The sequence below is a fragment of the Ascaphus truei genome, chromosome 7 (assembly GCF_040206685.1).
Source record: "Ascaphus truei isolate aAscTru1 chromosome 7, aAscTru1.hap1, whole genome shotgun sequence".
NCBI classification, from domain to species: domain Eukaryota; kingdom Metazoa; phylum Chordata; class Amphibia; order Anura; family Ascaphidae; genus Ascaphus; species Ascaphus truei.
In genome coordinates this window covers 34,036,545-34,063,992 of record NC_134489.1, presented here as the reverse complement: position 1 = coordinate 34,063,992, position 27,448 = coordinate 34,036,545, and the positions used below count along the sequence as shown (strand labels likewise).

The 27,448-nt window shown below is 44.4% G+C and overlaps 1 protein-coding gene across 3 annotated transcripts; it reads left to right on the top strand.

Annotated features, from left to right (window-relative positions):
* The first annotated feature begins 751 nt into the window (after positions 1 to 751).
* Positions 752 to 26,022, top strand: ANKRD34A (ankyrin repeat domain 34A). Of its 3 annotated transcripts, none has more exons than XM_075607599.1 (2): positions 752 to 1,307; positions 18,171 to 26,022. In XM_075607599.1, the coding sequence occupies exon 2, from the start codon at positions 18,274 to 18,276 to the stop codon at positions 19,897 to 19,899; it is 1,626 nt and encodes a 541-aa protein (XP_075463714.1). In that variant the 5' UTR covers positions 752 to 1,307; positions 18,171 to 18,273; the 3' UTR covers positions 19,900 to 26,022. The 3 variants fall into 3 exon arrangements, with proteins under 3 accessions (XP_075463714.1, XP_075463715.1, XP_075463717.1); XM_075607600.1 differs by lacking the exon at positions 752 to 1,307 and adding an exon at positions 5,209 to 5,269; XM_075607602.1 differs by lacking the exon at positions 752 to 1,307 and adding an exon at positions 17,783 to 17,845.
* Positions 26,023 to 27,448: the final 1,426 nt, after the last annotated feature.

Genomic DNA, 27,448 nt, shown 5'->3' with positions numbered 1-27,448 from the left:
AGGTGGGCTAAACCTGCTATAGAAATCAAAGGATGTTTTAAAAGTAATTAAAAATGGCATTAATAGTGGATTAAAAAAATACAAATAAAACAGTCACTATTATCTAACACAGGGGAGCGCAATCTTTTCCCCCTGCGCCCCCCTGCTGTCTGTCTCCCTCTCCTCGCGCCCCCCCCTTACCTTGATTCAGACGTCCTAGCGTCATGACGTCACTTTGTCATGGCAACGTGTCGTCACATGACCCCGCTGCATCATTTGACGCCGTTTTGCCATGGCGACGCGTCACCAGGAGCGTCTGAATCAAGGTAAGGTTTACAGAGGCCCTGCAGCTCCCCAGCATTCATATTAATACCTTCGGGAAGCGCGCGCAGGGCCTCTGTAAACCCCAAGACCCCCACAGCGAGTCTCGCGCCCCCCACTTTGCGCACCGCTGATCTAACACTACAGAACTGATTTATTCTATTTATTTTTAACCATATAAGATGTCACATATTTTGCTGCTTTAAAACATATAATACTTTCAGAAACCGGTTTATATGGAAGGATAATTGGCTTGGTAAGGATGTCGTACATGAGAAATAAAGGAGGAATTGAAATAGTGTTGTGCGGCATTAGATGGAACCGGTTTTGGTTTGTCTGGGCACTGCCGTAAACAGCGTGGAGGGAAAGAATATAAACAAATCTCAGACTTCCCATGAATCCCTTGAATGACATAGAAATAGCCGTGTGCGTCCAGTTGCGATAGTGCAGAGTATCTTAGTCAGATGCCAGACGGACCCGCCACCAACTGCATAGCAGTGCACCGCAGGGGTTAATATGCAGCATGTGGCCAGGAATGAGCATGACGGATAATATGCGCAGGAGGGTTGGAGGAGAGAAGGCCCCGGACTGTGTATATTGGTGCAGCATTATAACTCAGTGTATTTTAATGGAATATCTACTTCTGCTCGATGTGAAAGGAGCTAAAAATAGCCACTGTGGGTCTCACAGGGCTGTTCATTCTGTGACAGTGACTAGAAGGCACCAGATCATATGCAGGGCTGCAACAGGGGGGGAAATACAGAAGAAATTCTAAATGATAGATACATTGAGACATTGTTTTTTGGGGAAATATATATAATTACATATTTTTTTATAGGGTTTTTTTTCTCAAATATAATAAAATAAGAGGACGTTTTTCTCTTCTGTAAAGGAACATGAATTTACTGGGGGGATGTTCAGGGATCTCTGGGAGCAATGGATCTTTTGATTTAGGTGAGCAGGCGTTTCAAGCAAGCTTCCATCAGAAGGGGAGAGAAGGAACCCAGGTGAGATGCCCAGCGCCTAACCCTATACAATATGTATGTCTATGTGGGATGCATGTCAATAGCACCTTGTGCCCGGCCGCTGGAGACACATCTGCTGCTTGTGCCCATTATTTAAATTCCGAAGAATGAGAGAAGACCAACACCCCCTAAATACCCATCACATCTGTTCCCATCTATTCATTACCTTTGCACCATTTGCCACAGCAGTGAGTGATCTTGTGTGTTCACCCATCATCACAATCATTCCTCCATATAACAACAAAAGAACTGGTCATTGTTTGGTGTTTTTATATACATTTTTTTCCCCTGCACTTCACTGCTCCTAACATACCTTCATATTGTGTACACACAAGAGGAGTTCCTTGCGTGTTGGTTCTAAGTTTTCTTATTTTCTTAATGGTCATTATTATGAGTTCTCTTTAGCTAGGTTAGCATTTGCTCGCTGTACCAAAGAAATGCTTATTTGGCTCTAAGACATTCTGGTAAGACCTAAACAGAGATGGGTGAGGCACAAATATGGAATTGTGGAGGGGGAGGGGGGGGGGACCATGGGAGCTAGCACCACCCCTTTTATTTTTAGAATCGGGAAAAGGCGTTTCATAATTTGCACAAAACAGGTTAAGACGTGTGGCCATGTTAACCTTATTCCCAATGCAATGAGAACGCCAAGGTTTACCAAAATGTAATGTCACACCATCTGGATATATCTTATTCAATGGTAACGCAACTAATGTAGTGCATCATGACCATATCCATGGTTTTGTAGCATTGTTCCTTTCTCTCCTTTGTCCAAACACACAGTCCAGTCAACCAGAAATGTGCCCCCAGGATGCCACCACACCAGAGGTGGTTGCATGAATGCAATTGTAGAGCACTTGGGAATTCGCAGGAGCTGTGTACAATGTAACAGTGGTACTATTAATACCAGTTTTATAATAGAACTAATACGCAAAGTCAGTGTTCTGCACAAAGGGATTTCAACATTGTGCTAGTCCCCTGTGAGATCTGAATGTGTCACTGGGGAGACGTTGGCATCCCTTGTTTAGATGCACAATTAGACACATGCACTCATTAAAATCTTCCAGTCCACCTTCTCTCTTGACTTAGTCAGAGCTGAAAGGACCAGAGAAAGGTATTGCTGATCCTTCCAGTACCGGAACGGTTAAAAAAAAAAATGAACCTTAGAAAAACCAAACCTCCCGGGACCCAAGGCGCAGATGGCAACATTTTCAATTACACTCAGGTAAAAATAATAATAATTGATTTGCGTTCTCTTTAGTTCAGTTCTTATCTTGCTTTTCTGGATTCTTTTGCTTGCAATATATTAGTACGACGAAAATACAATTTGCAGAGCATTATGGCATCAAGAACAAATTTGAATTGATAATATGGTGGAGTGGTAATACTCTTGTTCTTTGTAAGCGATAGCAATATCAAACACCCCCTTGCACAGTGAGAGTCGGCTCTCGGTGTAACCGGCACGTACAGCTTAATCCGTTAGATCCATGTATTTAAAAAACGAAAAGATAAGAGAGGAATCAAAAGGGTGTTAATACTGACAAGGTAACCTCTTTAGCTTATCGAGGTCTGTATATTCCCAATATAAGCTATCTATGAAGTCTCATTTTAATTCCTTGCTCCTTACTGTATGTTGCTCAGGGTATTCACACTGCAGGAGTTTGGTTACCGTGATATAAGGACAGTTCTACCTCTCTGCAGCCTTGCTTTAAGATTTTTAAGTCCCAGTCGCAGTTAAAAATAAAAAGATATCTTTTATTTACAACCCTCATTTACTTCCCCTGTCTCATCCCAATCGGGTGCTTTGCTGTCGAATCTACCAGCGGTTTCCAGTCTCAGAAAAAATATTGATGCAAAATACTTTTTGCAGAGCTTGTTAAATATGGTCGCCACCGCAAATTTACCTTATAACTGCCCCGATCCGCTGCGCATGCGCCATTCGTTCCTTTGGGCATAATCATTTATCTAAGCGGTTAACCAGAGCATTGTGTATTCTTGTATGTTCCGTGTAATTTATCGTGGTATTTGGAGTGAGGCCTTGGGCCTGAATTTCTAAAGTTAATAAACGTATTTTAAACCACGCAATAAACATTGACAGCACATTAGCAGAACGTCCTGTTAATCTCACAGATTTGTTGTCAGTTCCACTGATTTTAGAACTCATTGGTCTCATGCACTTTAATGGAGTCTCGCTAACAGGAGTCAGTACTTTTCCACTAAATTGTCACTCATTCGGTCGAGAACCCAAGAACCTCAATGATTTAGGGTTGAAATCTCTGGCTCTGCCTAACTGCTCTCCCTTTATCTACATGTTACTAAGTGGCACTGGGGCATTTAACCCTTTGCTGCCAAAAGAACCTGAATGTACTGTATTGCAGAGGGAAAATAAATATATGTTCGTTTGTGTTCCTCAGTTTCAGTGCAGGTTCGTAAGCACTGAAAATACATTGAGATCCTTCAGTGTGAAAATACAGTCTTCAACACAGGTTTCCTGCAGTTCCAACATTTATTGTTGAGGCATTTTACAATCCCAAGCTTCAGTTAGTTACAGGCAAGATGTTTTCAGGTTATAGATGGAGAGCAGTCTTTTCGCTAGATGATTCTCTCCTGCTCTGAGTTTCTGTTCCTCAAACAAGGCGTGATTTCGCTTTTCCTAACTACAAATTAACCTTTTTATTTGAATCTTTTCATAGCTTGTTAATATAAAGAAACACCTGTTATAATAAAGCATATATTCATTAGTGAAGGTCGTTTATCTTCTGTCCGTTTACGGGACTTATCTTCCTCAATGTACTTCCACTTGAACCAAGCAAAGTTGTTTCTTTTGCACTGTGTGAATCCCTGTCTCAGTAGTTTCACAGAACATGCACAATAAACCAGTTAAATGGAAACTTCAGTGAAGTTGAGTTTTGAACCCCAAAAATATATCTACAAATCCCCTTTCATTGTATTGAAACTATTGGAGTTTCAATAGAAGATTTTTCTGGGACTCATGGACCTCAGGACCTCAGCGATTAGACTTCTAGTGTTTCCGATAAACTACTTCTAAACTACTTCAGCTTACAATACAAATATAATAGAAAACATTACTACTGTATTGAATTTACTAATAAAGATATGATTGGATGTATCATAAAACGGAACACACTAGTGGCTTTTGGACTATATCCAAAAAGGCTTTTGAACCAGGATAACTTTGCATCTTTATGTAATTCAAAGATCATATCAATTAGTTTCTCCCTGATCATGCATAACTTTGATTTTGGTGACATTGGATCGATTTAGCAAAAGCCCTTCCAACCTTAACGCAACATTAAAATTAGTTAACCTTTGTGTCATGGGAGACCAGGACTAACACACCAGGGATCAATTCGCCAGACAGAAATACAGAGTCTATACAAATATTTATTGGAAAAATAAATATCCACAACTATTTACAGTTAAACAACACACACACTTACAATAGGGAAACTGGGGTACCCTATAATTCTAAGTGCAGGGATCTCCCTAAAGAGATTTACCACTGCAGCGTCTCCCAGTTGCTCCTTCCCAAGCTGCTTTTTCAAACGAAAACTAACTCACAACTAACTCTGAGATGAGCTTATCTCCTGTGCCTAGGGGTCTCCCTTCCCCCAAGTGTTTGTAATATGACCTTTTCCTTGATTGGTGGGGGGGGGAGGGGAGTGCAACAAACACAGTTATTAACCCCTAGTCCCTGAATTACTGGAGCCAGGCAACATAATGTGTGTGTGTATATATCTATATCTATATAGATATATACACACACACATAATACAGATGGATTATTGACAGGTAGGGGTAATGGTAGCTTTACCTTTATTAAAAGCTGTCACATTTACCCTTATCATCACACATTGTTTCAGTTATTCTGTCATCTAACTGAAGTATGGATGGATCAAGATCCAGAACGAACCGAGACCATGGTATGTTAAAAGATACTGTACATTGTGAATCAGCGGCATCATGAAATTCAATGAATCCAGGGATAGACTAATGACAGAGTGATTTGCGCACCATGTTCCCGGATACAAAGAAAACACGTATGTCCTTACTGAATACCTGTATGTCCCATTCTGTTCCTTTTTTAGATGAAAACTCATTCTGCCACGGCCCAAATAGAATATTTGACTCTTCACTTCATAGGGAAAAATAGTCAGATTTCACTCATTAGAATACACCCAACAATCCTTCAGATGAACCATTTGGTAGGGCACACAATGCCACATTTCCCTGGGTGGTGCATAAATCTAGTGATACCGGCTGCCATGTCGATTGGTTGTAAAACACATGGTAGTATGTTACATCTGGGAGATAGATATCTTCGCCAATCAGGGTTCCGATATTGACTACCTGGAAAAACACGGTTGTTACACCCTCCCAAGGGGTCAACACATGTATCTCGCACGAGTCAAAGGTACATTTAGCCATATTGATTTCCCATGAGGCAACATGATCCATAGCTAAAGGAGTCGCCTTAGTAGTTGCTTCTGCCACAATTACTCTAGGCCAGGGGTGAGCAAACTGGCGGTGGGGCTGAGATTTTCTGGGGGGGGGGCGCGGAAGTTACAAAGGCCCTGCACTCTTCCCGAAGGCATTTAAATGAATTGCCGGGGGAGCGGTGAAGGCCTCTGTAACTTCCCATACCTTGGCTCCAGAGGCTTCTGGTGACACTTTTGTAGACTGGGACTACTCTAGCAGTTGTGATACATCACAATAGTGCTTTATCGTAATTTGTAGGAGGAACGGCTCAGTGAGCAAAGACACCGACTATGTAAACAATGACACTGAGTTTGAATCATGGTTTAATTCCCGGTGTCAGCTGCTTGTGACCTTGGGCAAGTCTCCCTGATCCTCAGGCACCAAAATCATAGAGTGTAACCTCATCTGGGCAGGGACTGTCTGTAAAAATTCCTATACCCGGTGTACTGCGCAATGTACTGTAATTGTGGCGCGCTTTGTGTCCCATTGGGAGAAAAGCGCTATATGAAATAAAGTTATTATTATAACTTCTGAAGAGGTTTTAGGAACCTGGTGAAAAAGTTAAGGGGAAATCAGGTTTTCGATCACACAAAGTCGTTCTGATCATATGCAGCGGTTACTTACAAATAACTAAAAATAACACACACACACACAAAAAAACGTTTTCGAAACCGTCCCAAAAAACGTGCTTCCTTTATAAAGGGACGAATGCAAACAAAATAATTAAACCAGCCAGTTACTGTGAAAGAAGGGTGATTCTGACCTGAAGATTTTTCCTTGAACCTTAAAGTCCAACACGCTGTCGTCTGTGGTTACAGGGGCAGAGAGCCCAATCTCAGCTCTCAATGAAAGAAGAAAAATCTGGACTTTTGTTTATGAAATGCCCCATTGCTCACTGAGAAAGAGGTATTTTACATATTGTTGATTTACATGCTCAATGAATGCCAGCCGTTTTGCGCTTGAAATTAGATTTTGTTTTGTATCTGAAACTGCTCGAGATCAAAGCTGTTCCCATTATAAAAGCCGCTGTGTTTCTCATTACAACCCCCCTCCATTCGTCTTAACGCCCAGCCCGCAATGAAGGGGTTAATGGAATATTGTGCTTTTCAGTCGCGAGAACAGGTTGGAGTATAGTGGTTGCTATGGCGATGACTCCAGTTTTGTGACTAAGAAGTAAAGCCAACACCAGAGCCAAATCCTTCCTGAACCGTCAAAGAGATTTTTGGAGCAAGAAACTCCATCACGTTATAGGTTTTTTTTTCTTTCAAATCCTATTGCACCAATATTTTGCGTGTCATGTGACATTGAAGAGATGGAGGGTAAATGCCCACTTCGGGCCTTATAAGTGGTAGTTCAGAACATTTTCAGCTGCAAATCACCATTTAGGTCAATGAGGATTTTGAGCTGTAAACGGCTTGAACAGCTGCTTTGGACAATGTACAATTACCCGCTTAGAACATTCAACTATACACCACAATTTTTTCATGCTGTTAAATAGACTCGGCCCCAAACAGGAGAAATAAATGATTATATTACTGTGTGTCTTACCTCACTTTTCTGGAGCTTGCTACATAGCGCCTAATCTATGTTATTAATAGTTGTGGCTTCCAGTGCTGCACCATGAACCTCCGAGGCAGCCCCGGTGTGAACATACCGCATGCGGCACATAAAACCTCTACGCGTTCCTGTTTGATGCCTTAAGAAAAACCCTTTCAGAAGCCAAACGTTTAAAGATGACACTTTTTACAAACAAAGAAAGGAACACAAGGAATCAAAGAACTCCTAAAATAATTTGGTACAAAATCATAATGTATGCATCTTCGGTTTGAATATTTCCTGATTTTCTAACAACTCGCTTGTTGCATTGCCAGCGGTGAGCTCTCTATACTGTTATTGTGTTGCTTTCTCACTTTGTGTCCATCTAAGTAGAACACTTAGCTCGGTGTGCGGCTGGTAAGTTGTATTATTGGTTCCAACAGCAACTTTCCAGGCACCCCAAAACTGGAACAATCTACCGGAGACTCATACAGCCGCCACTATACACGTGAGCATTGCCCAGAGAGCAGCTTGAGGAGACAAATTATTTTGTATTTGCCACGCGATGGCCAGGTCACGTGAGCGGGCGAACCAGCTCCGTGACATCACGGCCAAACCATCCGAAACACCCCCAACACGTGCCCCACCCCCGCACGCAGCAGCACATTTTTACAGGCCAGGAATTGCCCCAGCTACATCAGCGCGTGACGTCACGGCGCTCGAGTGCGCGCAATCAATCTGGACGCGGCTTTACAGATGCAGGAGCAACTCATGGAGGCCAGTTCCTGAGTGAAACATACTTATTTGTACAGGAAGGCCCCGCTTCTCGACGCCCCGCTTTTCGGCGATCCTCCGATACGGTGGTACCGAGAAAGGGGTCGCCATTGTTGCGCATGCGCAGAGCGTGCCACTCCGGGGTCGCGCATGCGCAGAATGAGGGGCTTTGCTGAAGTTGTGCATGCGTAGAACGGCGCATAGCCGGTATGCACATGCGCATATAACGAAAATCACCGGATCTGCTTTCCGGCGATTTTCGCTTTGCGGTGGGTCCTTGGAATGGAACCTGCCGCATGACAGGGGCCCTGCTGTATTTTATTTTGTTTATAAAATGTTTTACCAGGAAATAATACATTGTGGGTTACCTCTCGTTTTCAAGTATGTCCTGGGCACAGAGTTATAACAATACATGGTTACATTATATGAACATGGTTATACATTATATTTACAGACATTTCATGGACAGTTAGAGATAACATATGATTATGGGCGTATGTAAAAGTTACAGACAAGATTAAAATGTGAGACGGCCATAGTCTTGAAATAATTTATACTGGAGGCGATTTTGAGAGTCTCTGGTAGGTTGTTCCAGTTGTGGGGTGCACGGTAAGAGAAGGAGGAGTGATCACATTCCTTGTTGAACCTTGGGACCATGAACATACTTTTGGAGTCTGATCTCAGGTGATAAGAGCTGCGTGTGGTAGGGGTGAGGAGCTTGTTCACATATGGGATAGCTTGTCCAGAAAGTACTTGAAGGCAAGACAGGAGATTGGAGGACAAAGCGGCATATTGAGTTTTAGAGGGTATCTAGTTTGCTAAGGTGAGTTTGCCGTGCTGTACCATATACTATGTCACCATAGTCTATAATTGGCAGTAGTATCTGCTAGGCGATACGCTTTCTGACCAGTGGAATTAATGAGGATTTGTTCTTATAAAGTACACCTAGTTTGGCAGAGGTTTTGGATGTCAGAATATCAATACGCAGCCCAAATATTAAGTGGGAGTCAAGCCAAATTGCCATATACTCAAAAGTAGTGACAGGGGCTAGAACGGTGTTAGAGTTGATTCTGATCTGTTGTCACGGAGTGCTCACCACAAACAAGGCGGGACTGCGAGTGCTCACCACAAACAAGGCGGACCGCGAGGCTGAGGTGGGAATATTGATAGTCACCAACCAACAACCGAGCAGACACATCCGGAGTGCAGAGTGGTGGTCGTGTAGCTGGGTCAGGGTAGAAGAGGTCAGATTGGTCGAGATACTTGCCGTGGTCAAGGAATGGAGAGATCGGATAGTCGAGGGTCCAGAGGTAAAGAGAGTAGAATAGCCGAGTCGGTAGCCGTGGTCCAGGGGTCAGAGAAGTCAAGAGTCCAGTGCAAGCTGAGGTCAAAATACCCGAAGTGAAAGAAGACAAGGCAAGGCAACAGGGAGCTGGAGGTAAGCACACAAATGAAAACAAGTCTATGCTCAGCCAATTTGCCAAGGGGCTGGCTGAGCATATAAAGCACAGAGAGCTAATGGGGAGGCTGCAGGGAGTGAGCATCATAGGTATGCTGTGTACCGATAGGCAGGGGCGGAGTCAGTAGCAGCTGTGGGATAATGGTTTGAATTAACCCCTTGAGTGCCTGTGTCCACGCGACATCTGCGCGTAGACCGAGCGCGCTGTGTGCTGCCCATGCTTTAACGGAGGCGGAGCCTGGAGGTGGTCCCTCTTGCTAGTGGTGCGGCGCCTGTGCAGGTTGCGGCTGACGTGCGTCACCCGTGATGTCGCGGGATACATCAGGGGGGTGGAGCCTGGAGGCGATCCCTGCGGTGTCTCCCCTTCTAGTAACACGGCGTCTGGGCGCAGGTTGTGCCTGATGTGCGTCGCTCTCACGCTTGTGCTCTCCACACAAGCGAGAGAGAAAGGGAAGGACCCGTTAGCGAGGTGGGGAGGCCGCAGGGGATACGAAGGGAGTAAGTTGCCGCGCAGCTGGGGATCGGCGCACGTAGTCACGTGACCGCGCTGCACGCAGGATAATGCGCGACGCGTCCGGAGGTGCGGTGCCTGGCTCAGAGACACGTGTGATCCAGCTGCACTCTCAGGCACCAACGCGGGGGTAGTGGGAAGCCAAAGCTTCAGCACAGGAGTCTGGAACGGGAACCAGGAACATGAACAGGAACATGGAAGGAGCCGGGGAGGTAGAGTCCAGAGCACAAGGTAACATCCACAAGGGAATTGCTTCTTGGAGGACGTCCAGCCTCCTTAAAGGCATAGTGCCAGAAACAGCAAGGTGCAGCGAAACTAAATATAACATAAGGGTTCTTAGCAGCTGGAGGGCGGCGATCAGAAGTAAACAGGTAAGGAAGGAACACGCCGCAGGGGGCGTGTTCCGCGCATCGTTACAGTACACCCCTCTTAAGGATCAAACCCCAAGCGATCCAACAGACTAAGGGGCAGCGATGCATAGGAAGATAAACTCGCAGCTAGAGGGCAGCACCCGCCACACAGAGAATCAACAGGGAATCTTGACTCGCAGCTAGAGGGTGGCGCATGCCATACAGGGAGACATCAGGGAAACTAGGCAAGAGGGCAGCGCCGCCACACAGAGAATCAACAGGGAATCTTGACTCGCAGCTAGAGGACGGCGCATGCCATACAGGGAGACATCAGGGAAACTAGGCATGGGTAGAGAATACGCCACAAGGGGGCGTGAAGTTGACTCGCAGCTGGAGAGTGGCGCACGCCGTCATGTGTACGTGCCACGCGTGAGAGAATGCGTGACGCGACCGGGGGTGGCCGGGCTCCGAGGCACGAGTAGGAAACCGTGGGTGCGTGCATGCTCTATAAGGAGAGCGGGAACTGAGATGCGGCAGGTAAGGAGGGAGCACGCCGCAGGGGGCGTGTTCCCCGGTTCCTTACAGTCGTGAGATGCGTGACGGGGGCGAGTCCTCACGCCGATCCTCACATCTGTAGCTCTGTTGTTGGAAGCTTTAGAAATCTAGTCTTAGTCCCAAATACCACGGATACAGTTTGTCTGTATTTAAAAACTGTTTATTTTGGGAAATCCAGTATTGAAAAGTTAGATTGAAGTACATGTCCAAGGTCAGTGAGGGTAGTGTTGTGTGCATATAAGATTGTGTCATCTACATACATGTGCATTGAAGTTCCCTTAAAAGTTGTAGATAGATCATTAATGAAGACTAAAAAAGTAGGGGCCGCAGAACAGAGCCTTTGGGAACCCCAAGGTGATATCCAAGGTGTTGGAGAGCATGAGATAGACACAAATTTGGATTGACACGATAGGCAGGAGTGAAACCAATTTAAAGCATGTTCCCCTATTCCAGAGCACTGAAGCTTATTTAACAAAATAACATGATCACAGTATCAAAAGCCTTTGCAAAATCTAGGAATACTGCACCAGTGAGTTGTCCCAGTTCCATTCCACACTGAATCTCATTGCAAACTTTTAGGAGGGTAGTTACCATGGAGAGGTTTGAGCGAAAGCCAGATTGGTGTTGGCCAAGGAAATTTGTATTGGTATAATAATGACTTAATTGGGAGTGGACACATTTTTCCATGTCTTTGGATAAAATTGGGAGAATAATGATTTGTCTGTAGTTGGAGACATTATTTTTGTCCCCACTTTTGTTGACTGGAACATCTCTAGAGGTTTTCCAGGTCTGTGGGATATGGCCTGAAGACAAAATAGAGTTAATTATGGAGACAAGCGGTTTGGCAATGACTGGGGCACAAAGTCGTAGGAACTTTGATTGCAGTAGGGCAGGTTCACATTGGCTGGTTAGTTTTAATGTTAGGAACGCCTGTGTAATCTCCTCCTCAGATACTGGAACAAATGAAAATTGTAAGCTCTGTGGGAGGGGGTGTAGCTCAAGGGGTTCTCAAAAAATCAGACGGGAAGCAGGGCGCTGCGGATTCCTGCAAAAAAAAATATTTAATAAGCCAATATGACGACATTTCGGCAGATAAGACTGCCTTTCTCTCAAGTTTAACTGGCTCAAGGGGTTCTCCCAGGTTGAGCTTCATAATTGTAGTTAGGGTTGCACTATGATAGTAGGGAAGTAGCACACCCCACAAACTATTAATTGAATGCATATGTCAGTGTGATTTGTCAGAGTAGTGTTATCCTTTTTGATATTAGATGGTTATTGATGGCTAGAAGGCTGGTATTTATTGTTGATGCCCTTCCAGAAATTTGCTGAGTTTGATGTATTATGGTAAAGATTGACAGAGTGATATTGGGCTTTTGCTAGTCTTGTTGCCTTGTGGGTGTATTGTGGAGGCATCTGCAGTTAATAAGATCCTTGGTAGTGCCAGTTACTTTGTATCTTTTCCACATGGCATCCTTTAAATAGTAAAGTGCAATACGTTTGGATGTAACCCATGGAAGGTGGGCCCCCCGTACTCTTATTCTGCGTAGTGGGCATGGGTATCACAGATTTTTAAGAACTCTGGAAATAAACAAGCGCAGAAACGGGGTCAGGTATCAGGTTGATTCTGTACCAAGGGCAGTTGGTAAGGTCAGCCAGAAATTGTTGTGGCTTAAAGTTTGTTTGTTTGCCTTCCCCTGTATCAAAATACTGTAAATACAAATATAGTATACGTATCTTGTCCAAATTTTGCATATGGTGAACTTGATGAACATATGTCTTTTATCAACCTCATCTACTATCAGCGGTGCGCAAATTGGGGGGCACGCCCCCCAGAAGGGCGGGAGATATGTCGGGGGGGCACGGGCGGTTGCAGAGGCCCCGTGCTCTTCCCTAAGGCATTTAAATTAAATGCCGGGGGATCGCATGAGGCCCCTGCAACACTCCACTTACCTTGCTTCATCCGGCTGTGACACGTCACCATGGCGTCAAATGACGCTGCAGGGCCATTTGACGTCACACGCGTCAAATGACACAGCGGGTCATTTGACGTCAAATGATCCCGCAGCGTCATTTGACGTGGATGCAAGGTAGGGAGGGGGAGCGCGAGAACCGGGGCAAGCAAGACAGGGGGGCGCAGCAGCAAAAGTTTGCACTCCCCTGTACTATATAACTATGTAAAGTTTCTAAATGTTCTGACGAGTAGAACTTTAGGGCTTGACTTGGGTGGTTTGATTTTCCTTACACAATACACTATTGCATGGTCACTGAAAATGTCAGGTAGGATATCAGATAATTAAATTCTGTTTGGACAAGAGGATATAATCCAGTCTATCAAGGAATTGTTACCAGATTTTATGTTTGTCCATGTGGGTTGTGAAATTAGTTGGATTAAATTTAGTGACTTGAATTTTGTCCAGATTTTGTTGTTTTTAGGGTCAAGCCAATTGAGGTTGAAATCCTCAAAAACTAACAGCTCACTCTTCCCATTCAGAGAGGAAATTGTTCCAAGAAACTGAGTAATATCAGCCAGGGATTGTAGTTGGGTTTTAGGAGGATGGACGATGCCAGCAATAAGAATAGGCTTAGAGAAGGGGGATCACATTTTCCCAACTAGCATACACTATGCTTCATGGATTTCACCAATCAATTACACTGTTTGTACTCAATTACTTTAACCGACCTTCAATCTCATACACTTCAGAATTGAATCATCGCACAGTTCTCTGTCTGTGCAGGTTTAGCGTCTCTCTCTGGGGTTTTGCAATTTTCCCTCCCTGGCGCTGGCTGCTTCCCACTGCCCAAAACTCTGGTCCCTTGGTGTCCTTCCAACAAGACTCACTCTTTTTTTTGTGAGATGACCACAGTACATCTGTGCTGTCACAATAATTGACTCCTACTTTGTCTGGACTTTTCATGACTTCAGTTACGTGTAAATGTTAGTAGCTAGTAAGCTATTATATTATCGCTCTGTAAATGAGCATGGTTTGGCCTACGGATGTTACATTAAGATAGTAATGCAGCACATATCCAAGTGGCACATTATAAGTGGGAGGACTACTGAACATCTCTACTAAACAACTGAAGTTCAAAAGAAGTGAAGAAGAAGTGAACACCCCCAACTGGCCCTGGTTCCTGCATATGAACTACGCTGGAAAGGAGGATATCATCTATACCAGACTGCATCACTACTGCTGTGATGCTGCCTTTACCATTTATATTTGCTGTGACTTCACTTCTTCTCAAATTATGCACTTCTTTTTACCAGCCTCAGTATGTCTCTAACTCTATTCATATATCTCCATCTCTCCTTCCTTCACCACTTCTCAGTTCACATGAACTCCTTTCTTACCTGTGTCCTCTGACACCACACAGCTATATCCCCTGCACTAAAAAACACACCTACAAATCATCCTCACACATCCTCTTTCTATCCATGCTTCTCCTCCTTGCTTCTGGGGATATCTCTCCCAATCCTGGTCCCTGCCTTATTCATACATGCGCTCGTCCGCGCCTGCCAAATGCAACCTCTACTCCTTCTGGTGTCAACCCCTCCAACCTCATACCCATCCCCTGCCACCCCCCTCCTCTCTTCCTTTCTCCTGTGGCCTTTGGAATGCTCGCTCCCTTTCTAACAAGTTCCTCTCTGTACATGACTTTTTTCTCTCTCACTCTCTGCTCCTATTTGCTTAACTGAGACCTGGCTCACTCAGTCTGACACTGCTCTGGAAGCTGCCCTCTCCTATGGTGGCCTTTCCTTTTCCCACACTCCACGCACTGATGGCAGGGGTGGAGGCGTGGGGCTCCTGTGCTCTCCCCCGTTACCAAACCCTTCCTATTCCTCCATCTCTTGCTTTTCCCTCCTTTGAGGCTCACACTGTCCAGATCTTCTCTCCTCTCCCTGTCCATGTGGCGGTCATCTATCGCCCACCTACCTCTACTCATCCCCCTTCTGCCTTTCTCTCTCACTTTGAATCCTGGCTCTCTTTCTTTCTCTCCTCAGACTCCCCTGTTCTTCTCCTTGGGGACTTCAATTGTCACATTGATGACCCCTCTCTCCCTTGGGCTTCCCGCTTTCTTTCTCTAACCTCTTCTTTTGGCCTTCAACAGTGGACTGCAGCCAGCACCCACAAGGATGGCCACTACTTAGACCTGGTTTTCACTAAGAACTTCTCTCTCTCCGATTTCTCCATTTCCCCTTTTCCTCTCTCTGACCATCATCTCATCTCATTCTCCCTATCTCGCTTCTCCCCCTCCATCTACCCCCCGGTTCTGCAGAAACCTGCACTCTATTCACTTACCTGACTTTGAGTCCACTTTAAGCTCCTCCCTCTCCTCTCTCAGCTCTGCTACAGACCCTGACAACCTGGTCAGGAACTACAACTCTGTCTTGTCCTCGTCTCTTGATCTACATGCCCCGCTTTCTCTCTGCCGCACTCGCCCTTCTAACCCTAGACCCTGGCTAAATTCCCACACGTGCATGCTGCGTTCCTCCACTCGTTCCTCTGAACGCCTCTGGAGGAAGTCTCACACTCTCGCAGACTTCCTTCACTACAAATTTATGCTATCCTGTTTCAACTCTGCCCTCTCGCAAGCTAAACAAGCCTACTTTTCTTCACTAATCAACATGCACAAGTCTAACCCACGCCGACTGTTCTCTGTCTTTGATACTCTACTCAAACCACCCTCAGCTGCCTCTCCTTACTCCATCTCCGCTCAGGACTTTGCTGACTATTTTAAAGAAAAGGTGGAATCTATACGGCAGAACATCCCATCCTACACCTCTTCCTAACTCTCCTCTTGCCTTCCTTGACTCTTTTTCCACTGTCTCAGAGGAGGATGTGTCGCTGTTGATCGCCTCTTCTCCCTCTACCACTTGCCCTCTTGACCCCATTCCCTCCCATCTCCTAAAACCTCTTGCTCCTACTATAATCCCTACGCTCACACACATTTTTAACTCCTCCCTCTGCTCTGGAACCTTTCCATCCTCCTTCAAACATGCAACATTCATACCATTACTCAAAAAACAGCAAGCTTGACCCTACCTGTCTTTCTAACTATCGACCTGTCTCCCTCCTGCCTTTTGCCTCTAAACTCCTTGAACGTCTTGTATTCTCTCGCTTGCTCCATTTTCTCAACACCTATTCTCTCCTAGACCCTTAACAATCTGGCTTCCGCACTGCTCACTCCACGGAAACAGCCCTCACTAAAATAACTGACGACCTCCATGCTGCCAAAGAATGAGGTCATTACACTCTGCTCATATTACTCGACCTCTCTGCAGCATTTGACACAGTGGACCACCCTCTTCTCCTCCTCATTCTCCATACTCTTGGTATTCGGAACAAAGCTCTATCCTGGATCTCATCCTACCTCTCCCATCGTACTTTCAGTGTCTCTTCTGCTAACACCTCCTCCTCCTCCTCTATTGATCTCTCTGTGGGAGTACCCCAGGGCTCTGTTCTGGGACCTCTTCTCTTTTCTCTGTACACACTCTCTCTAGGTGACCTAATAACATCTTTTGGGTTTAATTATCACCTCTATGCCGACGACACACATATACTTTCAACACCTGACCTTACACCTGCTGTACAAAACAAAGTTTCTGAATGTCTCTCTGCTATATCATCCTGGATGGCCCTCCGACGCCTTAAACTCAACATGGTTAAAACAGAGCTCCTCATACTTCCTCCCAAACCTGGCCCTACTACCTCCTTCCACATTACTGTTGGAACTACAGTCATTCACCCAGTAGCCCAAGCACGCTGCCTAGGGGTCACACTCGACTCCTCTCTCACATTCGCCCCTCACATTCAAAACATTTCTAAAACTTGTCGCTTTTTCCTCCGCAATATAACAAAGATACGCCCTTTCCTCTGTTGCTCGACTGCTAAAACTCTGACTCAGGCCCTCATTCTCTCCCGTCTTGATTACTGTAACCTCCTGCTGTCCGGCCTTCCTGCCTCTCACCTGTCTCCCCTACAATCTATCCTAAATGCTGCTGCCAGAATCACTCTACTCTTTCCTAGATCTGTCTCAGCATCTCCCCTCATGAAATCTCTCTCCTGGCTTCCGATCAAATCCCGCACCTCACACTCCATTCTTCTCCTCACTTTTAAAGCTTTACAATCTTCTGCCCCTCCTTACATCTCATCCCTAATTTCTCGTTATGCACCATCCAGACTCTTGCGTTCTTCTCAAGGATGTCTTCTTTCTACCCCCTTTGTATCTAAAGCCCTCTCCCGCCTTAAACCTTTTTCACTGACTGCCCCACACCTCTGGAATGTCCTTCCCCTCAGTACCCGACTAGCACCCGCTCTATCCACCTTAAGACACACTTGCTTAAAGAAGCATATGAATAGCACTGTGGATATTCTGAACACATGATACATAAAGCTTGGCCCCCTGCAGACGCACTTACCAGAACACCATCCTACTGTCTCTGTAGGTTCTACCTACCTATCAATTAGACTGTAAGCTCCTCGGGGCAGGGACTCCTCTTCCGAAATGTTACTTTTATGTCTAAAGCACTTATTCCCATGATCTGTTATTTATATTATCTGTTATTTATTTGATTACCACATGTATTACTACTGTGAAGCGCTATGTACATTAATGGCGCTATATAAATAAAGACATACAATACAATATCCATGCATAGCAACAGACTAATACACTTGTGTTACTTCCGAACTACAATGGAATACTATGTATGGTTTTTAGGTAGGAATAATATAAGTAATTATTTTGGCTTCTCTCACCCCATACCACTCTAGCTGCCAACTCTCAATGCTGCTAAGAGATGTGGACATACTATTCTTGTCAAGATGATTTCCATGTGAGTTTTATTCTTCCGAACACTGCACATTTAGGCCTGAACACTGCACATTTAGGCCTGTCCACTGCCTACCACCTCCTTGCCTGGGCCGTAGCAACATTACGATGTTTCAGCAGCTGATACCGGGTGTGAATGACTACGGTTTCTTTTTTACTGCCAGTGATATTTGAGTTATCATAAATTTCCTGCAGAAATGGAACCCACTGAGATAAAAGGACAAATATGGGGTGAAGACATTAGGGTTTGTCCTTGAATTAGGGGCCACATTATGGTGGATGGTAAAGGTAGGGCTGCATAGTTAACTTTTTTTTTTCTTCTTTTACAGGTCAAATACTTGATTGTGAAATGCACATTGCCAGAACTCAGCAGCGTCCCCACCTTGGCTTAGCATCTGCATTTTCTCCATCTGTTGCTGCATTCCATTACCAATGAGAGACTCCACCATGCTGCATACAGAGGGCAGTGCCTTACTGAAAGCTGTGTGGCAGGGCAAATTCAGACTGACTCGCCTTCTGCTGGAAGGAGGCGCCTACATCAATGAAGGGAATGCCCAAGGCGAAACGCCTCTGATGGCTGCCTGCCTAGCCAAATCTGAAGACCCTCAGAATAAGTCACGAATGGTGAAATACCTGTTGGAAAACGGTGCAGACCCCAACATGCCAGACAAGATAGGAAAGACTGCTTTGATGCATGCCTGCTGCAACCTAGCCGGTGTGGCTACTGTATCTGTGTTGCTGGAACATGGGTCAGACCCAAGTATGAAGGACTACTCAGGCACATCTGCACTCATGTATGCGATTAACAAGGGAGACCGTGAAACCTTGAGGGTCCTCCTAGATGCATGTAAAGCTAAAGGAAAGGAGGTCATCATCATTACCACAGACACTTCTCCTTCTGGGACCAAAAAAACAAAGCAGTATCTTAACTCCCCTCCATCCCCAGGCATAGATGAAAAGCAATCCCTGGCGATGTGCATGTCACCCTCTGATATAGAAATAAAGACATCCCTTTCACCAGCAAGCGAGAAAGAAGAAGAACGGGATGTGTTTAACTTTAACATGGGCTCAAGGCTCGCTTGCCCCCCGTCCTGCAAAATGGAGATCAAACCCTCCGATCAGGTACCTACTAAAGGTAGGGTGGTAAACATGAAGCAGTTGAAGAGGCTGAATTCTGAACCTTGGGGATTGGTGGCACCGTCTGTCCTGGCTGGAGCTCATCTTCTCGTATCTTCGGAGAAGTCCACCGTGGAAGAATCTGAAGAAAGAATTATCACGGAGGTCAACAACTTGTCCATCTCCAAGAGACCCGTGCTTTCCAGGCGTCACAGCATAGAGGGACAAGACTCGTCCTGCTTTAAGATGGGTGGGCAGTCTCCTGGGGAATATCCTTCAGCACCTGACTCTTCATGGGCTGACAAAGTCCTATTCAGCCACCTTCATCAGCCACTGTCAAGGCGCAATACGGCACCCGAGGCTCAGGAAACACCGAGTGTCCCATTGGCACCAACTATTGCAACTAACTTGCGTGGGGTAGCTCATCATAAGTTGACACGCATGGACCACTATGAATCAGATTCCCATCTTTGCCCTGATTCAATTCCTGGTTCCCCAGACTCCGGCCGTGTATCCTTGGAGAGGAGGAAATACAACGCTTCTCCATTAACCCTCTTCACCAGTTCTTCACGGGAGTCCTTAGAGAGTATCCCCAGTGCCGTCTCGCCAATGAGTGTGCGTCGCAGGACCCCGGGACTCTTAGAAAGGAGGGGATCCGGGACACTCCTCTTGGATCATATATCTCACACCAGACCGGGCTTCTTACCACCGCTGAACGTGAACCTGAACCCTCCAATTCCAGATATCCGATCTAATGGCAAGGCTCCTTCTCCAGTCCATTGTAGCCAGAAGACACTGATTCCCATGGCTCCCAGCTCTCCAAAACACTTTGACACCAAAGCTAAGAAGAAACTTGTTAGAAGGCACTCTATGCAAACCGAACAGATCAAACAGCTTGCCAGTTTCCAGAATTTATTCACTCAAAATGAATCCTCTAATTAGCACACAAAAATACCTGTCTGAAAATGGTTTACTCTTTTCCACATTGTCACCAAGGCTATTTCAAATTGTAGATGTTTCGTTTTCTTAGCTCCAGTAGATGAAATGCAACACGTTCATTACAAATTGTGATAGAAAATAGTCAAAAACAGCTGACTTCTTCACCCTAGACAAGGTGTTTTGAAGTCAGGTAAGTGTTTAATGTGGAACTCTTATACCAATGTACATGAAAGATATATTTCCGGAAACTCCATCTAACCGAATCTAATAAAGATACACACACACAGACAGTATACTATACATTAAATAAAAAGTAGATGTCAAGGTTTGCTTCCAAAATGTGAAGTAACAGAACAATTATTTTTCAGATAGCAAAGCCCATGAAGATTATTTTAACTTAAACATTTGAGAACTGATTTATGAGAGCAGTTAGATTACAATAAGGTTTATTTAAATGTTAATGAGAATTCCCCTTTAAACCTATTAGCCCATATGTACAAAGTGGTGCTAATCCACAAAGCACCTTCCGGCACAGGAGGGCGCCTTTTGGCTCATTCTTATAGCACAGCGCTACTTAGTAAATAAATATGCTGAGGGTTTAAAATGAATGTACAGTATTATAGAGGCATTTATAACACACAGGACCAAAAACAGGGTCCAACTATTGTGAACTGTTTTCCCCAGAAAAGCACACACAGAGCTAATACATAAAACTATATAAATATATATGAATGTGACTGTAGAAAGTATGTCTTATTTTTGGTGAAACCCAGAGGTATTATAGAGATACAAGGGAGGCATTCCTTGTTTATTTAAATTGCAGCACTTTTCTCTGCTTCCTGATAATATAACTACAAATATATAGCTATATCTAGATGGATAGAGATTAGGGACACACAGTTGTGGTTGTATATACACAGCTCTCTCTCTCTCTATATATATATATATACACACACACACATATGTGTATGTACATATACGCACACATGTAGAAGAAACAAGAACACTGCAAGGAATGGTTGGATATTGCAAAGTGACATTATTGTCTATGTGTAACTGCTTTCTTACAAACCTGCTCCGCTCTGAATAAGAACATGGCACATTGTATAATTAGGGTGGCCAGATGTTCAATATTGAACCGGACTGTCCTTATTTGGATACCGGTATTACCTCTCTGGACATAGTGACCTGACCGGCTTGGGGGCTGGGGGCAGGATTTCCCCGTGCAGTGAGAGAGCTGGGCTGTTGCTAGGGGGCTATGCAGCTCCCTCCATCCTGATTGGCTGCTGCTGGTTAATGCAGCCAATCAGGAGGAGGTGTAAGGAGCTTGGGGGTGGGGCCAAGGAGAGGAGGAAACAGCATTTAGCAGGGACAGGTGTGTGTGTTGAGCACGCATTGCACCTTTCCACATTGTGTCCAGTATTTTTGGAGAAGCCACCTGGCAACCCTATGTATAATGATGATGAGTATGTCTCTGTACTTACAGCCACCCACACTTTCCATCTAGGAAAAATATAGAATTTATGACAGGTAAAATCTCCTGTGTGCCACCATACTTGAAATGTTGATTGTCTTGTCTGCTCCCACAGCTAATTACAAAGAGGGGAATTATATGGTAAACCTGAAGTGTCTCATGGCATGTGAATTAACTGAGTTAGAGACCCGTTGTCCAGTATAACCCAATTTAAATAGTCGTGACATTAATTCAAATAATTCATAATATTGTTTACTCTACCTTCTTAACTCCTTTACAGCTGACGGAGGCTGTAATATATTTTAGTTTTTGCAGACCGTAGCATTATATATGTAGGACACTACCACAATATATACATATTGTAACAATCATTACTTGGAACTCTGCAGGTCAAGAATGTATAGCATCTAGCTATGCTTCTCAAACCTCTAATCGGGGGACCACCGCCCACACCAGATTTTAGGAATAACCAATACACTTGTTCACTGAATGAACCCAATGAACCTGGTGAATTAACCCAATTTGCCCATGAATGTGGAGTGGTTGACCCTGCAACCTGATCTGGCTCAGGTCCCTGATGACAGGCTTGAGAACCACTATATATTGGGATGATGTGGGTTATTCACTGTTAGGGCCACCAACACAGACACTTTTAGATAACTGGGGAAAATATGAGTGGTTGTCCAAGGGTACTACTACTACAGTATGTTTTCCTCTGTAGCATGCAGATACAGTATATAAATGGCAACTTACTATTATAAAAACAGCCAGTATTTGGCCATCATACCAGGTACATCGTTTTGGGAAGCAAAATATTAATGTACAATCAACATTAGATGTCAGTTTTACTTGGGACGAGTAAGGGGGGAGGACAAAAGCAGATGACCTTTTCCATTACAGAAGACACCATCTACAGTCCTACATGTTAGGTTGCCACCTTCATCCAGAGCAAGTCCAACCAATTTAGGTTGGAATGGTACATACGGAAACGGAATCCTGGGTAAAACCTTCTGTTTTGTGATGAAGAATGGAGTACAGCAAAGCACTATTAGTCCAGTTGGTCCTGAAGAACTGTTGATCTGTCACAGGTTGCAATAGTTTTTATGTCTTCTAAATATACCCATGGAGAAGAGGCCTCTGAGGTTTTGAAATCTCTACATGATCTAGTACAGCTGTAGGCAACTCCAGTACTCAAGGGCCACCAACAGGTCAGGCTTTAAGGATATCTCTGCTTCAGCACAGGTGGCTCAGTTAACGAGAACCACTGATCGAGCCACCTGTGCTGAAGCAGGGATATCCTTAAAATCTGACCTGTTGGTGGCCCGTAAGGACTGGAGTTGGCCACTCCTGATCTAATATAACTATTGATCTTTTCACTGCTAGAAGGTCCTGCAATTCATTGCAGTGCAACACCCCTCTGGCAGCAAAAGGATTATGAATGACATTGTTGGCTACAAATCATGGCCTGCAAATGATCATTTTAATGGTTTCAAATTCTCACACCCAAATTTTAAAATCTGATCTGACTATGCCTAAACAGGCTGCATGAAGCCAGTTGGCACACCTAATCAACATTTTAGGTGTGTTTATATATATATATATATATATATATATATATATATATATATATATATATATATATATATTACACACACAATTATAAAGAATAAAGATATGTTATCATGATTCACAATCTGGATTTTATATGGCCATGGATAATATTTTAACAAATTTTCATATGTTTATTTATAGGGAGAGACAGATGGACATCTGGGTATATTTAAAATATATACACAAGTGTGTGTGTGTGTGTGTGTATATATATAGGTGTATGTATATAGCTATAGGTATGTGTTAATAGATATATATACTGTGTGAGTGCATAGATATGTACAGTGTGTTTAGATATATACTGTGGGTGAAACAGACAAATAATGTCTTTTTCTAGTTCTTTTAATTGCATTCATGTCTTGTGTACACAAGATCTTGTCACTGCCTCAAGTTTTCCACGTGTTTAATAATTAGTGCTGGGAGAAATGCAATGCAGTCCCCTCCAGCAGAGGGAGGCACAGAGCTGCAAACCCACCTTGTCAATTGTTTTACTTACTGATAATGAACACCACACTGCATCTATGTATCAAAGTATTTTGCTCCAATGGTGCCCTATCTGCCCTTGCTTGAACCCTTGGGAGTGTCAGTAGGAGGGGTCGTGGGGGAATGGTGCACAGTTATAATGAGATGTATCACAGTATATATCTCTCTGTGCCATTATTTTGCCTCCATATCTGAAGTGGTGCAAGTATAAAATTCTGCATCAGATGTAAGAAACGGTTCTAAGGCCTCGGACATGGTGGCATTCACAGCGCTGACGCTCATGCTCTCCTGCTCAAGCAGGAGCTTTTTTGTGTCCCTGCATGAGCGTCAGCGTGCGTGCTTGTGAGCTGGGTGGGAGCTGGGCGGGAGGCGGGGCTAGCACGACACGTCACAGCGCTGACGTCACGGACTGCCATTGGCTTTTGGCGGTCACGTGACCGGCCCTGCGCTTCCCTAAGCGGGAAAACTTAAATGTTGATGTCGGCTGCAATTCCACACGCCTGCGGAAGCGTGCGGAAGCGCCGTCTAAAGCCGTGCTGATAGGGATAATGTTTCCCCTCAGCGCGGGTCAGCACGGTCTTTTTGACCATGGCCCTGGCCTTAGGCCGCGATTACAGTGGCTCCGCGCAAGCGACGGAGCGCAGGGCGTCACGCGCACCTGTCGCCCCGTGCGCTGGGTGAACAGAGCTGGACTATGGGCGGCCTCATTGAAAAACACACATTGGTTCTAGCGCGCACAATGTCGCGGTCACTATAATCGCGGCCTTGGGCTGCGCTTATAGTGCCTGGCGACAGCGACGTCGCTCCGAAACAAATCCATTGACTCCGTCGCAAGCGCTTATAGTAAGCGCGACCAAAAATTTTGAAGCCGGGTAAATTTGATTTTTTAGAGACAGTCGCCACATGTGACTGTCTCTAAACCAGAGAGCGCTGCCTGCCCCCTTCGTGACATCACTGGCCTTGTCGCCAGCGACGTCGCTTAAAACTAGAATATAACTTTCGCTAGTGGCGACAGGTGACGTCATCGGTTGCCGTCGCTATAAGCGCGGCCTTACACATGCAGCAGTTCTGCTCCACAAAACACAGCAGTGTGTCTAAACGTCCTTTTCTCTACATTGATAAATAGCAAGCACCCTTAAAGGTGCTAACCTTACAAAAACAGTGCAAGGTTAAAGAGGTCATATTGACTATGGACAATTGTGGGGTTGTTGTTGTTGATTTTGTATCAGCAAAACGGCTCTTTAGATGTAAGTGTGTCTTTCTATGTACATAGAAAAGAACTATGAGTTTGGGAAGTGCTGTACACACTATTACAAATAAGATATTTATTGCTGATCCATTTCTTTGGGAAGAAAGCTTGTTACAAAAAATAAAGTGTACACTGGATTCAGGGTACTCTGCTTTATCAGTATGTAAGACAATGATCTTCTGTAGTGGGAATGCACTCTTAAAAGCGAAGAGGGGTTTGATCTCTTAAAGCAGCAATCCACGCTGGTGGACATTTTTCTTTATTGCGTTTAATTTTCTCTTACCAGCGCTGTTTTTTTATTAGATACTATGGAGATATAATCATTTGACATATTAAGTGCCCGGGAGATTAAAATGGAGCTTGCCCCATAGCACACTGCAAATCTAAAGTTTAAAGAGCAGGACAGACTCAGGGGGCAAGCTATTAACATTATGAGTTAAAGTCATATAGGCTTTCTGAGCGGGATTGCCGCTTTAATACAGTAGCAATAATAACGTAATGCGTTGCAGGCCTCTCTGGCAGCAGATGGGTTATAACACGGCTGTGCAAATGACTAGCCAATTAGTACATTTATGCTAACCCAGGGGTGCGCCACTCCAGTACTCAATGAACACCAACAGGTCAGGTTTTCAGGATATCCCTGCTTCAGCACAAGTGGCTCAATCAGTGGCTCAGTCAAAGACTGAGCCACCTGTGCTGAAGCTGGGATATCCTGAAAACCTGACCTGTTGAGGGGTCTTGAGAACTGGAGTTGAGAACCCTTGGGTTAACGGATGTCTCGCCAATAATCCCTTTCAATGTGACAAGTTCTCTCTGTGTCTAGAAATACAACGAATCAAAGTTAAAATAGACACCATGAGCCAATATCAGACGATCATGGAAGTGTGTTTGTTGAGTTAGCTGAGAGGATTAGACAATCAGGAATAATAATAAAAAAACATATTAAAATGTGAAATAAAGAACATCTGAAACACGATGGCTACGATAGCGTTATTTGTCCATGAATATGGTGTATTAAAAAGGTCATTATACTGAGTCTCCATAAGGGGCAATGAGGGCAGAATCCTTGGGCCCAATGTTTATGCAACAAGCACAGGATGGACGTAGGGTTGCCAGGTGTCCAGTATTGAACCGGACTGTCCTGTATTTGGACACTCTGTCCAGTAAAAAATGAGAGGTAATACTGGACATGTGTGTGTATACCGGTATTACCTCTCTGGACATAGTGATCCGACTGGCTTGGGGGGCCGTGGGATTTCCCCGAGCAGAGCTGTTAGGGGGCTGGGCAGCTTCCTCCATCCTGATTGCCTGCATCACCCAGCAACAGCCAATCAGGAGGAGGCGTCAAGAGCCAAGGACCAAGGAGAGGAGGAAACGGCATGGAGCGGAGGTTTGTGTGTGTGTCTTGAGCGCCTTGCACCTTTCACCATTGTGTCCAGTATTTTTGCAGAAGCCACCTGGCACCCTAGATAATGATCATTAAAAAAAAACCTTTTATAATGGACACTGCCAGGAGTAATACCAAGTGTTCACGATAATTAAATATTTAAAGATCTTAATGGCGTAATTGGCTTCCTTTAATGGGTGTAATCAAGGAGACTTTAAATGGAAGGTCATTTTCCGCAAACCTTAAGACCACTGACACTGTTAGAGGACCAGTAAGCGCATTGTGACATCATACAAAGGTGAGGAGCTAAGAAAAATCATGCCTTGAGTCACTCTGATGTCATTTTATCTACAAATATTTAAAAATACTTACAGGTGTCTGTGTTTTGTTACTACATTTTATAGTTAAGCATTTATAAAAGTACACTCCTGATCCTCACCAAGCCTAACTTTTTCTTCCTCTTATTATTTATCACCAGTACTCATCTTTTTACCAACACAGAATCTAGATGACAGAAGCAGAAGTGTTGTCATCTTAAGTATGACCCAAAAAAATATGAAGCGAACGTTAAAGTTTGCTTAGAAGTTTGAAATTTTATTCAGAGTGAACTTTCGAATCCGAGCGAAATTCTAGCCAAAACCTGAAAAAGCCTCATCCTTGGATACGTGTTTATATATATATACCATCCCCTGGTTTTTGTCACAATATATATATATATATATTGTGACAGAAACCAGGGGATGGTAATAAATTCCATATATAGGGCTCCCAGGATACTGAACAGTTTCTATACTGTTTAGGCTGGATAGTGCAGCCTCATAATACATGCACTCCATCCCAATTTTGCAACTAAGGCAACCCCACTAACCGACCTCACAAAAGCAAGAGGGCTGCTAATGGTAAAGTGGTCCCCCGAAACCGAACAGGCCTTTAGAAGCCTGAAAGAAGCTCTCTGTGCCCAACCACTGTTGGTCACACCTGACTTCTCTAAAGAGTTCTTAGTCCAAACCGACGCATCTGAGGTAGGGCTGGGGGCTGTACTCTCCCAGGAGTCTCAAGGTGAGGAGCACCCATCCTTTATTTAAGTAGGAAACTAAATCCCCAGGAGAAAAATTACTCCATAGTCGAGAAAGAGTGTCTCGCAATAAAGTGGGCTGTAGAGACGCTCAAATACTATCTGTCGGGGAGAAAATTCCGGTTGGTCACAGATCATGCACCCCTTACCTGGATGTGTCAAGACAGAGAGAAGAATGCTAGAGTGACCAGGTGGTTCCTAAGCCTACAACCCTTTAAATTTTCAGTGGAACACAGGTCAGGGCACAAACATGGCAATGCTGACGGGTTGTCA